The sequence below is a fragment of the Manis pentadactyla genome, chromosome 7 (genome assembly GCF_030020395.1).
Source record: "Manis pentadactyla isolate mManPen7 chromosome 7, mManPen7.hap1, whole genome shotgun sequence".
Classification (NCBI taxonomy): Eukaryota; Metazoa; Chordata; class Mammalia; order Pholidota; family Manidae; genus Manis; species Manis pentadactyla.
The window spans coordinates 75,462,294-75,475,238 of record NC_080025.1 but is presented as its reverse complement, the minus strand read 5'-3'; the positions used below and the strand labels follow the sequence as shown (position 1 = coordinate 75,475,238).

The window sequence follows — 12,945 nt, the reverse complement described above, 5'->3', positions numbered from 1 at the left end:
CTTCACAAAAGAATCAGAAATAATCGAAGTATACTAGAACTAATTATCAGTTAGAAATCTGATGCTGAATTCGGATTAGTAGCCACAACTCCAGGATTTCTTACGTAGTTCAGGAAAGAAAGAATAGGGGGCTGTGTACCTCTGACTGCGCGCGTTTTCCTGCACCAAACTCCGAGGTGTTCATAGGCACAGTGTTAACCACATTAATAAGCAAAATCACCCCATCAGGCTGCAAAATTCATGTACATAAAACGACTTTCCCACCGCGTGTCGCCAGCAGGAGGTGGTCTCTGCCGCCACCCTCGGCGCCTCGTTCCTGGCGTCCGGGATGTCACGGCCCCGCCCCGCCCTCCAAAATCCGCCCCGACGGTCGGTTCCCCGAGCTCACCGCGGTCTACTGCCGCCCCCTGCTGGGCCCCTCGCGTCGGGCTACTGAGGGCGGCCGCACGGCTGACGGGAGCGCAAGGGACGCCACCTCTGTGCGACGTCACTGCTGCGTATCCTGGCGTTTGTCTTCTTCACTTCCGTTCCTCGGTTCCGCTGCTGACCTCAGTGGCGGAAGTAAAACCTTCTACCGCCGATAGGTACAGTCCAGGTTGAGGTCGTGGGTTCGTTGGCAGTGTGCCGTTTCTTTCTGGAAGCCGGTCTGGGTGACTTCGGTGTATAGCGGAGTACCATTCAAGCTCAGCTCTTTGCAGAGTTGTCCTTGGGGGAGGAAGAGGGGTGGGAAGAACCCGTGGAATTACCGCGATTTTGAATTAAGAAAGACCTGGGTTCCAACCTTCTTCAGCCAGATAAGACAAGCTTGTAAAGGAGCTCGGCGCTTTTCCCTATTTTGTAATTTTATTGATAATGTCTACCTTTAGGTTGTGGGGTTTAAATAAGACAGGGTTTGTGAAACGTTTAGTTTTCTTTTTTTGGTTTCACAAATGAGTCCTCATTCCGCTACCTTTTCCACGAATAGGCGAGTATTTGCTGTTTTCTTTTCAGTATACCTCAGAGAGATGCTTAATATGCAAGAGGTTATGCATCTTGCGAGAACATTAGCTGGGATCGATCTTCTTCTGTATTAGGAAATCCTGACAATATTTTGCGCCCCCCTTCCTTTTATTTATTTTTTGCCATTTCTAGGAACAGCTTTTTTCCAGCTTTTCTGGAGGACTGCAAAGTCCTCTTCCCTTAAGACAAATGAGGTGAGAAATGCATTGCTGTAAAGATCTCCAAACTTAGCTTGTATTGCCTATTAAGAAGTCCAGTTGGAATGTACACTGGTGCCAGTGATTAGCTATTTCCATTGAAAGTCCCTTTATCAGGTGAATTGTGAACCAAAAAGTAAATACCCTTTTACTCCTTAGAGCTCACAAGTTACAAGTACAGAGATTTTTAGTGCATTTGTTAACTTTGGACATTGACACTTGATATGATGGTTTTGATTAATTAAAAAGACAGATTTGAAGTACAGATTGTATTTGAAAGACGAAAATATAGAATATTATTTTTGAAATTTGTAGACAGAGGCAGTTGATACTTCTTACATAAGACTGCAAATATTCATCTTGCAAGATATTATAGGAGTGTTTCGAATGGGGATCATGTGCTAAGACAGTAAAATATTGGTATTTTCCAGGTGTGATTTTTTTTTGTTGGAAACTAGAAAATCAATGACGGTGACATATTTTCCATTACTTTTTTGTACCCCTAGGCCAATGTAATTTTTAAATTTCTTGTCTTTTTGCAAAGCAGCACATATTCATTAAATAATATCACAATATTTTAGAAATATTACCTAACCTCTGCTAATGTCTGAGAGAACTAACATTCCATTTTTTGCCCTTTATGTATGAATGTCCTCCTCCCTTTACATAAATGGTATTATGGTATCCATACTGTTAAGCGGTTTGCCACTTGAGAAATCTTGGACATCTTTCTATTGTGTTAAATCTGCCTTTCAAAAAAAAATCAGGCTGTATAATATTATATTCCATAAATGTGTCACAGTTTATCATCACTCTATTGGTGGCTATTTTTGTTTCTTTTTTGCAATAGCAAATAATGGTATGATGGTCATCCCTTTTCATAATCAATGTGTACTTTGTCATTTCGTTTCCTTTGGATCATCTCCAAGAAGTGGAAATGCTGGGTTAAAGGATATGATGAGTGGCGTCAAATTTCCTTGCAACAGTGGTATTTGATAATTTCTCCCATGTCCTCCTATGCACACCAAGACTTGATATTAGTTACCATTGTTTTAAGGTTTAGCTGAGACCACTCATCACTTTTTTGGGAGTCACTTCATTGCATTTACAGTATTATCAAAACCAAATTTTAGTTGTCACTTATATAAGTCCAGTTTAACTCTTTTCTCCTATATAAATAGAATATTTAGTTGTAGATTCCTGACTAATAAGTTATAAAAGAAATGATTCACTTCATGACTTATTATTCAGTTAAAGATTTGTGGGAAGATAGTATTTGAACAGGACCTTTTGCTATATGGACAGGTATTAGGATGATGAGCCTTTTTGAAAGACAGAATAGCTTATGTAAAGGCAGGGAGAAAAGAATGGGCAATAATGTTTAGAATCAGGTTTCAGAGGCAATGGTGCCTGTTTTTGAAGTTGTGTCTAACAGAAGAGATAGCTAGAAGGGTAGTTGGAACTGTGTGGTGAGAACTTTGAAGGTCAGTCTGAAGATTATGCTTCTAGGGAAGAACTTTAGAAGTCTTTAATCAGAAAATAAGGGACATACCACATCTTTGTTTCACAAATATACTATGGTGGTAGTTTGGAGTGATAGGCAAGTTAGGTGGCTGTTGTAACCTGTGTGAGAGAATAACAGTAGAGAAGTTGGATTTCAGAGATACTGAGGTGACTAAATTGACATGATTCCGCAGTGGATCGTGGAAGAGGAAGAAAGCATAGCTCACCTTTAGATGTTTGTTATGAGTGGCTATGAGGATACTGATAGTGATTCCATTAATCAAGGAAGGCTGCTTCTGGGGAAGGAAGGAATGCTCTGTTTGGTTTTAGACATGTTGATTTGTGTGAAAGATGTTTCCATGGAGAGTGAATTATACACAAAGACATAAAATCCACCTATGACAGATTTAGGAGAAACTTTAATAGATTTATTACTCTTTTGTTAAGAAATTTGGCATATGAAGGGGTTAACATCCAAAATATATAAAGACTTATATGCTTCAACATCAAAAAAAACCCGATTAAAAAATAGGCAGAGGGCAGGATGGCCATTTTGACTATATTAATTCTTCCTAGCCAAGAGCATGGGATGAGTTTCAATTTGTTGTTGTCCTCTTTCATTTCTCTTAAGAGTGTCTTGTAGTTTTCAGGGTATAGGTCTTTCACTTCCTTGGTTAGGTTTATTCCTAGGTATTTTATTCTTTTTGATGCAGTTGTGAATGAAATAGTTTTCCTGATTTCTCTTTCTATTAGTTCATTGTTAGTGTATAGGAAAACCACAGATTTTTGTGTGTTAATTTTGTATCCTGCAACTTTGCTGAATTCCGGTATTAGTTCTAGTAGTTTTGGAGTGGATTCTTTAGGGTTTTTTATGTACAATATCATGTCATCTGCAAATAGTGACAGTTTAACTTCTTCTTTACCAATCTGGATTCCTTGTATTTCTTTGTTTTGTCTAATTGCCATGGCTAGTACCTCCAGTACTATGTTGAATAACAGTGGGGAGAGTGGGCATCCCTGTCTTGTTCCCGATCTCAGAGGAAAAGCTTTCAGCTTCTCGCTGTTCAGTATGATGTTGGCTGTGGGTTTATCATATATGGCCTTTATTATGTTGAGGTATTTGCCCTCTATGCCCATTTTGTTGAGAGTTTAGATATGGTACATATACACAATGGAATATTATTCAGCCATAAGAATAAAACAAATCCTACCATTTGCAACAACATGGATGGAGCTAGAGGGTATTATGCTCAGTGAAATAAGCCAGGCAGAGAAAAAAGAAGTACCAAGTGATTTCGCTCATATGTGGAGTATAAGAACAAAGAAAAACTGAAGAAACAAAACAGCAGCAGAATCATAGAACCCAAGAATGGACTAACAGTTACCAAAGGGAAAGGGACTGGGGAGGATGTGTGGGAAGGGAGGGATAAGGGCGGGGAAAAAGAAGGGGGGCATTATGATTAGCGTGTATAATGTAGGGGGGGGCATGGGGAGGGCTGTACAACACAGAGAAGACAAGTAGTGATTCTACAGCATCTTACTACACTGATGGACAGTGACTGTAATGGGGTTTGTGGGGGGGGCTTGGTAAAGTGGGGAGCCTAGTAAACATAATGTTCTTCATGTAACTGTCAATTAATAATAACAACAACAACAACAAAAAAGGCAGAGATTCTGAAGACATTTTTCCACAGAAGAAATATAGATGATCCACAGGCACCAACATGAAAAGATGCTTCACATCACTAATCATCAGGGAAATGCGAGGCAAAATCACAATGAGATATCACCTCAAACCAATTGACAAGAAATAAATGCTGGCAAGGATGTGAAGAAAAGGGAACCCTCCTACACTTGGTGGGAATGTAAATTGCTGAAGCTGCTATAGAAAATGGTATGGAGGGTTCTCAAAAAACTAAAACAGAAATATCATATGACCCACAAACTGCACTTCTAGGAATTTTCTGAAGAAAACAAAATCTCTGATTCAGAAAGATATATGCACCACTATGTTTATTGATGCATTATTTACAATAGCCAAGATACAGAATTAACCTGAATGTCCGTCAATAGATGAGTGGATAAAGAAGATGTGGTGAATATACTCAGTGGAATATTATTCAGCCATTAAAAGAAAGAAATCCTTCCATTTGCAACAACAGAGACCAGACGGTATTAGGTTAAGTGAAATAAGCTAGGTGGAGAAAGACAAATACCATATGATTTCACTTATTTGTGGAATGTAAAAACAAAACAAAATGAACAAAATAGCAATAGACTCACAGACACTGAGAATTGACTGGTGGTTACCATGGGGGAGAGGTTTGAGTAGGTGCCTGTGAAGTTAAAAGGGCACAGAAATTCTCAATCATAATATAAGTTGGTTAAAGGGATGGAAGTGCAGCATAGAGAACATAGTCAATGATTCTCTAACATCTTTCTATGTTGATAGTAACTACACTATTTGGGGTGAGGATTTAATAATGTGTATAACTATTGAACCAATGTGTTGTATATTTGAAACCAGTATATTGTATATCATACACTTCAATGAAAAACGTACTTAAAAAAAGAGATTTGGCAGATATTTTCACTTTTAGTCTGTCATCAGAATTTCTTTTGAACTTTCTGTGGCTTGTGCAGCCCTGTTTGTCATGGTGCTAATAATCTCAAGGAAGTTTGTTGTTTAGAGTAGTGGTCTTCATGTTTTTTTGATTATCCTCTCAGAAAGGTTTGTATGTGTATCTCAAATACATATATATGTTTATTTACTGATTATACATGCCTTACAGTACTATTGAATGCATTGTAAAGTACGTATGAAAAGTGGAAATTTTAAAAGACTAAGACAAAAATAAGTAAGAGTTCTACTATTTTCTTCCTGTATCCCAGTGGATCATCTTGCACTCTTTGAAAGCATGGGTCTAGGATCAACAGCTGTTAGTATTCTGTCCCATTTTCCAGTAGAGGTCACCCTTGAGCACCTGGAAGAGAACAGATTGTTGAGCTGTGGGAGGTAGATCCTTTATTCTTTAGTTCAAAGGAGGATCTTATTTTTAAATTTCTAAATTCATGTATTTTTGGAAGGGTATGTAGTTACAGAGTAGTATGTACTATTACAGAAAAGTGAAGAATAGTCAGCTCAGAGAATAGGGCAATCTAAAATGTGCTGTAGTTGTTGAATATTTATTCTGTGAGAGTCTCTTGCATTTTTGTTCGATTGTTATTTGATTCTATAGTTTTGGAATTTTTTCCCAATTCTTTGAAGATCTATGTAGATTATCTGAGCTATAGGATTTTTCCCAGCCTGTAGGGTAATCTAAATTCTTGTTAAATTGGAGTAATTAAAAGGATAAAAGGATAGACAGGGAGGCTTCTTTAATATTGACCTTGAAGTAGTATACCAAGCCCAGAGATTAGTGGTGAGTTGGAGCCTCTAGCTCTGTTTTCTATTTTATGCTTATTAGGAGAGGAGAGAATGGAAATGCCTCCTTTAAGTGAGAAGACCACATTGTAAGAAATTAGAAGTCAAGAACTGTTTGTCGCAGCTGTATAGTATAAAAAAGAGAAAGTACAATTAAAGTATGTATATGTTGTATGACTCAGTTCACAAATAGTTTAGGAATGTAAGTCATTTGACAAGTTGAAAACAGCAGAAAGTTTTTTTGTTGCTTGCCTCATAAAATATTTCTTATGAATGGAGATACTCATTTTAATAGTGACCTATGATTAACATCATATGTAAATTCATACATTTTGTGCTCCATTTCTAAATGATCAGGAAAATGAGTTATCAAGTGTTTAGTCACTTGCTTGAAATTACGTATGTTATGAAACATATGCAGAGAACCCTGGGTTAATCTTTTGTGATGTGGTAGGGTGGAGAAGAATGGTAAAGTGACCTTTTAATTTTATGTGCTACCTGTACTCACAGTTACACATGTGTTGTGCTATGTGGATCAAATATCCCAATTATGTTATTTTGAAAGTGAAATTGGTTTGGAGTTGTTGGGTTACAACCAAGGGGACAGTAGGGTAAACTGAGTGAGATGGAGTTTAGGATTAGGAGTTGTTGACCAGATGTTTATATAACTAAGAATTAAGGCTCTATGATAGTATGGTTTAAAGAGTACCATGAATCTAGAAAGAGATGTTTAAGGTGGAAATTGGGTAGTCCGAAGTGTTGGTTTTCAGGGCTAGATTTAGAGTTTGGTGACCAGAAAGGACTAAGGCAAGATCAAAGATCTGAGAAATTAGAAGACAAGGCAGAACTGAGAGCATCAGTGGAAAAAAGCCAAAGGTTTGGAAACCAGGAAGGTAAAGCAGAGATGGAGAGGGGCAACTGGTTCTGGGTAGCCAAAAGGCAAAGCCAAATAAAAAGGACAAAAGATGAACAGGAATAATTCTGGAGTAGTGGTGATACCATTATACTGCTTCTCTTCGTGTTAAGAGTGGAAGTAGCCCTTGGCCCACAGATAATCGGAAGCAGTGAACTAGGGAGTGGGAGTGCGGTGGCTGGATTGTTATCGTAGCACCAGGAGATACTGGTATTTTCTTATAGAAATGACTGTGATGCTTATAAAATTATAATATGGTGGTCTAGCTGTTTAACACTTGCATTTTCATAATACTATATATGTTGTTTTACACAGCATTCCAAAAGGTTTGGGCTACCTGAACACTAGGGTACCAAGGAACCTCTTGTGTACAAGAAGTAATTTTCTCTTTGGTTCAAGATGTTGAATGACACTATTTACAGCAGAAATCCTCTTTATATCAATTACATTTAGGCTTTTTGGTGTGAAGTGTGGTAGTGCAGACAGTGAGTTTTTGAAGAATGAAAACTACTGAAGTACATGCTCACCATGGGAGTAGATATTGACATGGCAAAGAAAAGACAGCCTGGAGTTTTTAATAGGACAAGTACTAGGGAGCAGTATGTGAAGATGTCCCTTCTGTCTGAAGGAGCTAGCAAAAAAATGATTGCTAGGATCATGTCAAGATATCCACGAGCCATAACACACACCTGAAAGTCTTTCAAAATGGTGGGATCTGTGGAGAAGAGTTGTGACATCACCCTGAAATTGTCAGTATTTTGAAACATTCTCCTGACTCCTTTGTTTGGTTCAATAACAAACTAAACTTAGAGAATAATATAAAGTTCCTCTACTCAGTTCCTCCTTTACTCAGTTGGATTGACCCTTAAAGTGCCTTGTGGATTGTTGACCAATGCCCCATGTTCCTTCTCCTATAGTCTTGATCTGAATAAGCAGATGATTGAACTTTTCCAGGGAGTCTCTTTGTCCTGAGTTCACAATGAACCCCCAGATTTTGTCAAGAAAATACTTAAAAAAATCCTTACATCTTAAATCAGAGTACCAAATGGGTAAAAATTAACACTGAGTTTTTATAGTCAACTTTCAACTTGAACAATGAGGAGCTGCTCATTCTGATAGTGGTCCAGGAGTTGAACTCCCAGACCTTTCCAATGACTATGTCAAAAGAAGCTACACAAATATCAAAGAGAAGCTGTTTTCTCTTGGGTATGTTAAAGAAGAGGTACAGAAGCATATTTTGAGTTATCCAGATAGGATCTTGGGAAAGAAAAAGTTTAACAATAAAATAGACTGCCTTATATAGGGAAAAATTAGCTTGTCACAAATAATTGAAAATCTGAGGATTTTCATTTCAAGCATAAATACTTTAAAAAATTGAATCAAAGAACTAGTAAGAGCTGGGTATAACTTTAGTACATCAAACATGGCTCTTTTTATCTCAAGTCAAAAAAGATATTAAACTGAACTGAGAAAGTTAAACATTGGATAGAACATTGTTCTGGGGAATAAAAAAATGTCAGTCTTATAATGTAGGAATATCATTTCATTTTGAATTTGGGCCTTTCAAACGGAGATGTTTGATTTCTTAACCATGTATGTACATATATAATGACCCTTTGGATATTTTGTTTAGAAAGGTTCATAAAAACTCATGGTCAGTATGGTCAAGTATAGTCTTACCAGTGATCTTGTCTCTAGTTTGAATTAATAAAACTCCTGATTATTTGATATAGGCTGTGGCTGCTGTGTGCCAAGACGACAATGTATAGAAAGAAAGTACAAAATAAGCTTTTTTGGGTTTCTGTTCAGATTAAAAAATTGACAGATTCATTTAGATAGTTGTATTTCCTCTCATGGTTTTGATGGAAACATTTCTTCTGTTAATACGGTTCATCTTCAGAATAGAAGGCCAATAAAAATCTGACAAAACAAAGGAGGGATTTTTCATTCCAAATTTATTCTCCGTTTAAACCATTAGTATTCTTCCCCTGCCCTCACCCACTTATGCTCAATTTATATGCATATGTTCTGATTTCTTTGAAGACAAGGGCAACTGTGATAGGCAGAATAATGGCCACCCAAAGATGTCAATGTCTTAATTGTGAACATGTTATGTTACATTGTAAAAGGACTCCACAGATGTGATTAAATTAAGGACCTTGAGATGGAGAGATTATCCTAGTTTATTGGACTGGGCCTAGCATTATCATAAGATTCCTTAAAAGGGAGAAGGAAGTAAAAGAGGAGGTCAGAATGATTCGATGTAAGAAGGATTTGACCCACTTTTACTGCCTTTGAGGGAGGAAGGGGCCATGAACCAAGGAATGCAGGTGGCCTAAAGAAAATGGACAAGGCAAGGAAACAGTCTACCCTAGTGCCTCCAGAAAGGAATGCTGCCCCGCTGGGACCTTGAATTTGAAACATATAGAACCATAGATAATGAAATTTATGTTGTTTAAGCTACAGAGTTAGTAATAATTTGTTATAGCAGCGAATAAATGTATTATGGCATAATTATTAGTTGCATTATAAATTAAGTCTCAAAACATGGTCCTTTAATCATCTGTATTTTTTCCTTTTATAATTACCTCTTTTATCCACCCACCTTTATGGAATGTCTAATAGTGTTTGTAAAGTCCTCTAAATGTATAGATAAAAGAGTAAGTGTAAATAATAAAATCTAAATAAAGGAATAATTTTGCCTAATAAATGTAGTTTAAATAAATGGTTGTAGTTTCTGTGTATTTACATTATACTGGTATTTCACCTAATGTAAAAAAAGAACAAGAAATTTCTAGAGGCATTGGCTTAAAAATGGCAAATCAGATGATGTATCTTTTTAAAAAAATTGATATACAGTCTTATTTTAGTTTCAAGTGTACAACACAGTGGTTTAACAGTTACCCATATTATTAAATCCTACCTCCACTAGTTCAACTACTATCTTGTCAACATAGAAAGTTGTTAGAGGATCATTGGCTGTATTCTCCATGCTATACTACTGTCCCTGTGACCAGTCTACATTACGATTGAGAATTACTATGCCCCATTGTCCCTCTGCATCAACCCACCACAACCCCTCCCCCATGGTAATCACCAGTCCCTTCTCAGTGTCTATGAGTCTGCTGCTATTTTTTTCATTCTGTTTTGTTTTTTATTGATAGTCCACAAATAAGTGAAATCATATGGTATTTGTCTTTCTCCACCTGACTTATTTCACTGAGCATAATACCCTCTAGATCCATCCATGTTGTTCCAATTGGCAGAATTTCTTTTCTTTTTATGACTGAATAATATTCCATTTATATATATACCACATCTTTATCCATTCATCTATTTTTGGACACTTAGGTTGCTTCTATTTCTTGGCTATTATAAATAATGCAGCAATAAACTTAGGGGTGCATGTATCTTTTCAGATCAGGGATTTGTTTTCCTGGGGTAAATTCCTAGAAGTGGAATTGCTGGGTTGAATGGTATTTCTATTTTTAGTTTTTTGAGGAACCTCCATACTGCCTTCCACAGTGGATGCACCAATTTATGTGACCACCAACAGTGTAGGAGGGTTCCCTTTCCGCCACATCCTTGAGAACACTTGTTATTTCTTGTCTTTTGGATGGTGGCCATACTAACTGGTGTGAGGTGACACCTCACTGTGGTTTTGATTTGTGTTTCCCTCATGATTAGTGATACGGAGCCTTTTCGTGTGCCTGTTGGCCATCTGTATTTATTCTACATGATGATCTTTCTCTTTTTATTTTCCAATAGAAATGAATTTATTTTCTGAGAATATACAAATCATTGTGAAAGCCTTTGAACAATACAAAGAAACAAAGTCCAAGCTGACCTATTTATCATGCTGTTGAGGAAATACCCTTTTATTCTTGGTTCACAAAGAGGTTTGTGTATTTATTTAAATCAGGATGAATGATAATTTTTGAAAAAGTTCTTTTAAAAAATCATCCTGTTACTCCATTAATGAATGATATCAGTTGATTTCTTCATTTTGCTCTTTGTTCTACTGAAATATAACCTGTGCCATATTCTACAGGCATCCCTCCCCCACCCCCCCAGCTTGTTGTTATGGAAGTTTTGGTGGGTAGGTTCTTTGTTTTGGTGGGAGGGGGATTGCCTCTTAATCAGGTTTTCTACTGGATTGTGCTAGCCTCATAAATTTAATTTGGAAGCTGCTTATCATTTTTTTCCTATGCTCTGGAACCATTTGAAAGTGGTGGGCAGTACCCATTCCCTTAAAGCTTGGCAGAACTTGCCTGTACAATCCTCTGGGCCTGGTTGTTTGTCCAGGATAGATGTTTAACAACAATAGAAAGTTGCCATGAAGGCTTATCTAAAGGCTTTTGATCAGTTGCTTTTTGGTAGATAATCAGTATAAAGATCCAGTTAATGAATTTGTCCAGTTAATGAATTTTGCTTTGAATTCTACATTGATATTAACATTGCCATGCTTTATGTCCATACAAAGACTTGTATATGCATGTTTATAGCCAAAACCTGGAAGCAACCCAATGTCCATCAATAAGTGAATGGTAAAATAAATTTGATATATTCATACAGTAGAATATTGCTCAGCAATACAAAAGAATGCACTATTATACATATAAGAACCTGGGCAAATCCCAAAATAATTATGCCAAATGACAGAAGCCAGCCTTCCCTCTCCCTCACAAAAAAGTTCAACCTGTATGATTCTATTTATATAAAATTCTAGAAAATGCTCATTAATCTGTAATGACAGAAAGTAGGCCATTTCTTATCTGGGATGGCGCTGAGGTGGGGTGGGGAAGGCCTCGAAGGAAGTATTACCAAGGGTACAAGGAAACTTTCAGGAGTGATGTGTATATTCATTATCTTCATTATGGTGATGGTTTTGTGAGTGTATATATTTGTTACAACATACCAAATTATATATTTTAAATATGTGCAATTTAGTATACTTCAATTATACTTCAGTAAAGTTGAGTAATCCATCATTCAACACTGACTTGAAATGCCATCTTTACCTGACACTAAATTTTCACATGTGTCTGTGTTTGTTTCTAGATCCTCTTCAATTCTATTAAACAAATGTATTTGACTTTATATTCCTATATCAATATCAAGAAATAAACAGTATCTCTTTTCAGTAAAGGTGTTGGGAAGCCACCTGGAAAACAGTACTGATGGATTTATACTCACACACCAGGATAAGCTCCAAAAGGAGCAGTCATGAGCCCTGTACCACTCAGCCTCTGCCTTGGCATTACACTTGATGACTGTACTCAAGTTGGGCTATGGCGCGTACGAGACATTGGCACTAATACCAGCATCTTTTGTTCTAGAGGGGTTCCTAGAACCCTAGGGCTGGAAGTTAACCAAGAGGGCAGCTGCCTCTGTTTTTTCTTGCTATTTCACAAGTGCAGATAAAGGTAGATTCAGCCTTTTCTCATGAGAGAACAAGGCCCCTGATGAAGTGCCATGCCCTCTGGAGAACTGGTGTGTTTCTTTGGTTATTGAACTGACTGGATTTACTCTCTTGGCAGCCACACAACCTCCTTTTCTAAGGAAAGTAGGATTTGTGGACCCAAGTTAGACACTTCCTTTAGTTTATACTTTCCTGGAGTTAGGAAGTACTGACTGTCACATTACCCTCTGAATATTAACTGAAATGTTTATAGCAAAATTAGTGTACTTAGTCAGCATCATCCCACTCTGCAAATCTGAATGTGTATCTCAGACCTTTTCAGCTTCTTCAGAATGCCCGTTTCTCCTGTACAAAGCTGTATGACTGTAGTTCTTACAAGCACGATACATGTGGCTGCAGCTTATCCATTTAGCTAAATGTGATAAACTAATCATAGTATTAAAAGTTAAATTTATTGTGTATGATGAATAACTGGTAAAACAATTAA

General features: G+C 37.2%; 1 protein-coding gene across 1 annotated transcript; it reads left to right on the top strand.

Annotated features, from left to right (window-relative positions):
• Nucleotides 1-240: 240 nt before the first annotated feature.
• MTERF1 (mitochondrial transcription termination factor 1) lies at nucleotides 241-8,564 on the top strand. Its single transcript, XM_057504967.1, is given in 9 exon segments — nucleotides 241-561; nucleotides 1,132-1,193; nucleotides 7,352-7,539; nucleotides 7,542-7,719; nucleotides 7,721-7,777; nucleotides 7,779-7,878; nucleotides 7,880-8,045; nucleotides 8,048-8,152; nucleotides 8,155-8,564. Coding segments are annotated over 9 exon segments (1,587 nt in total).
• Nucleotides 8,565-12,945: the final 4,381 nt, after the last annotated feature.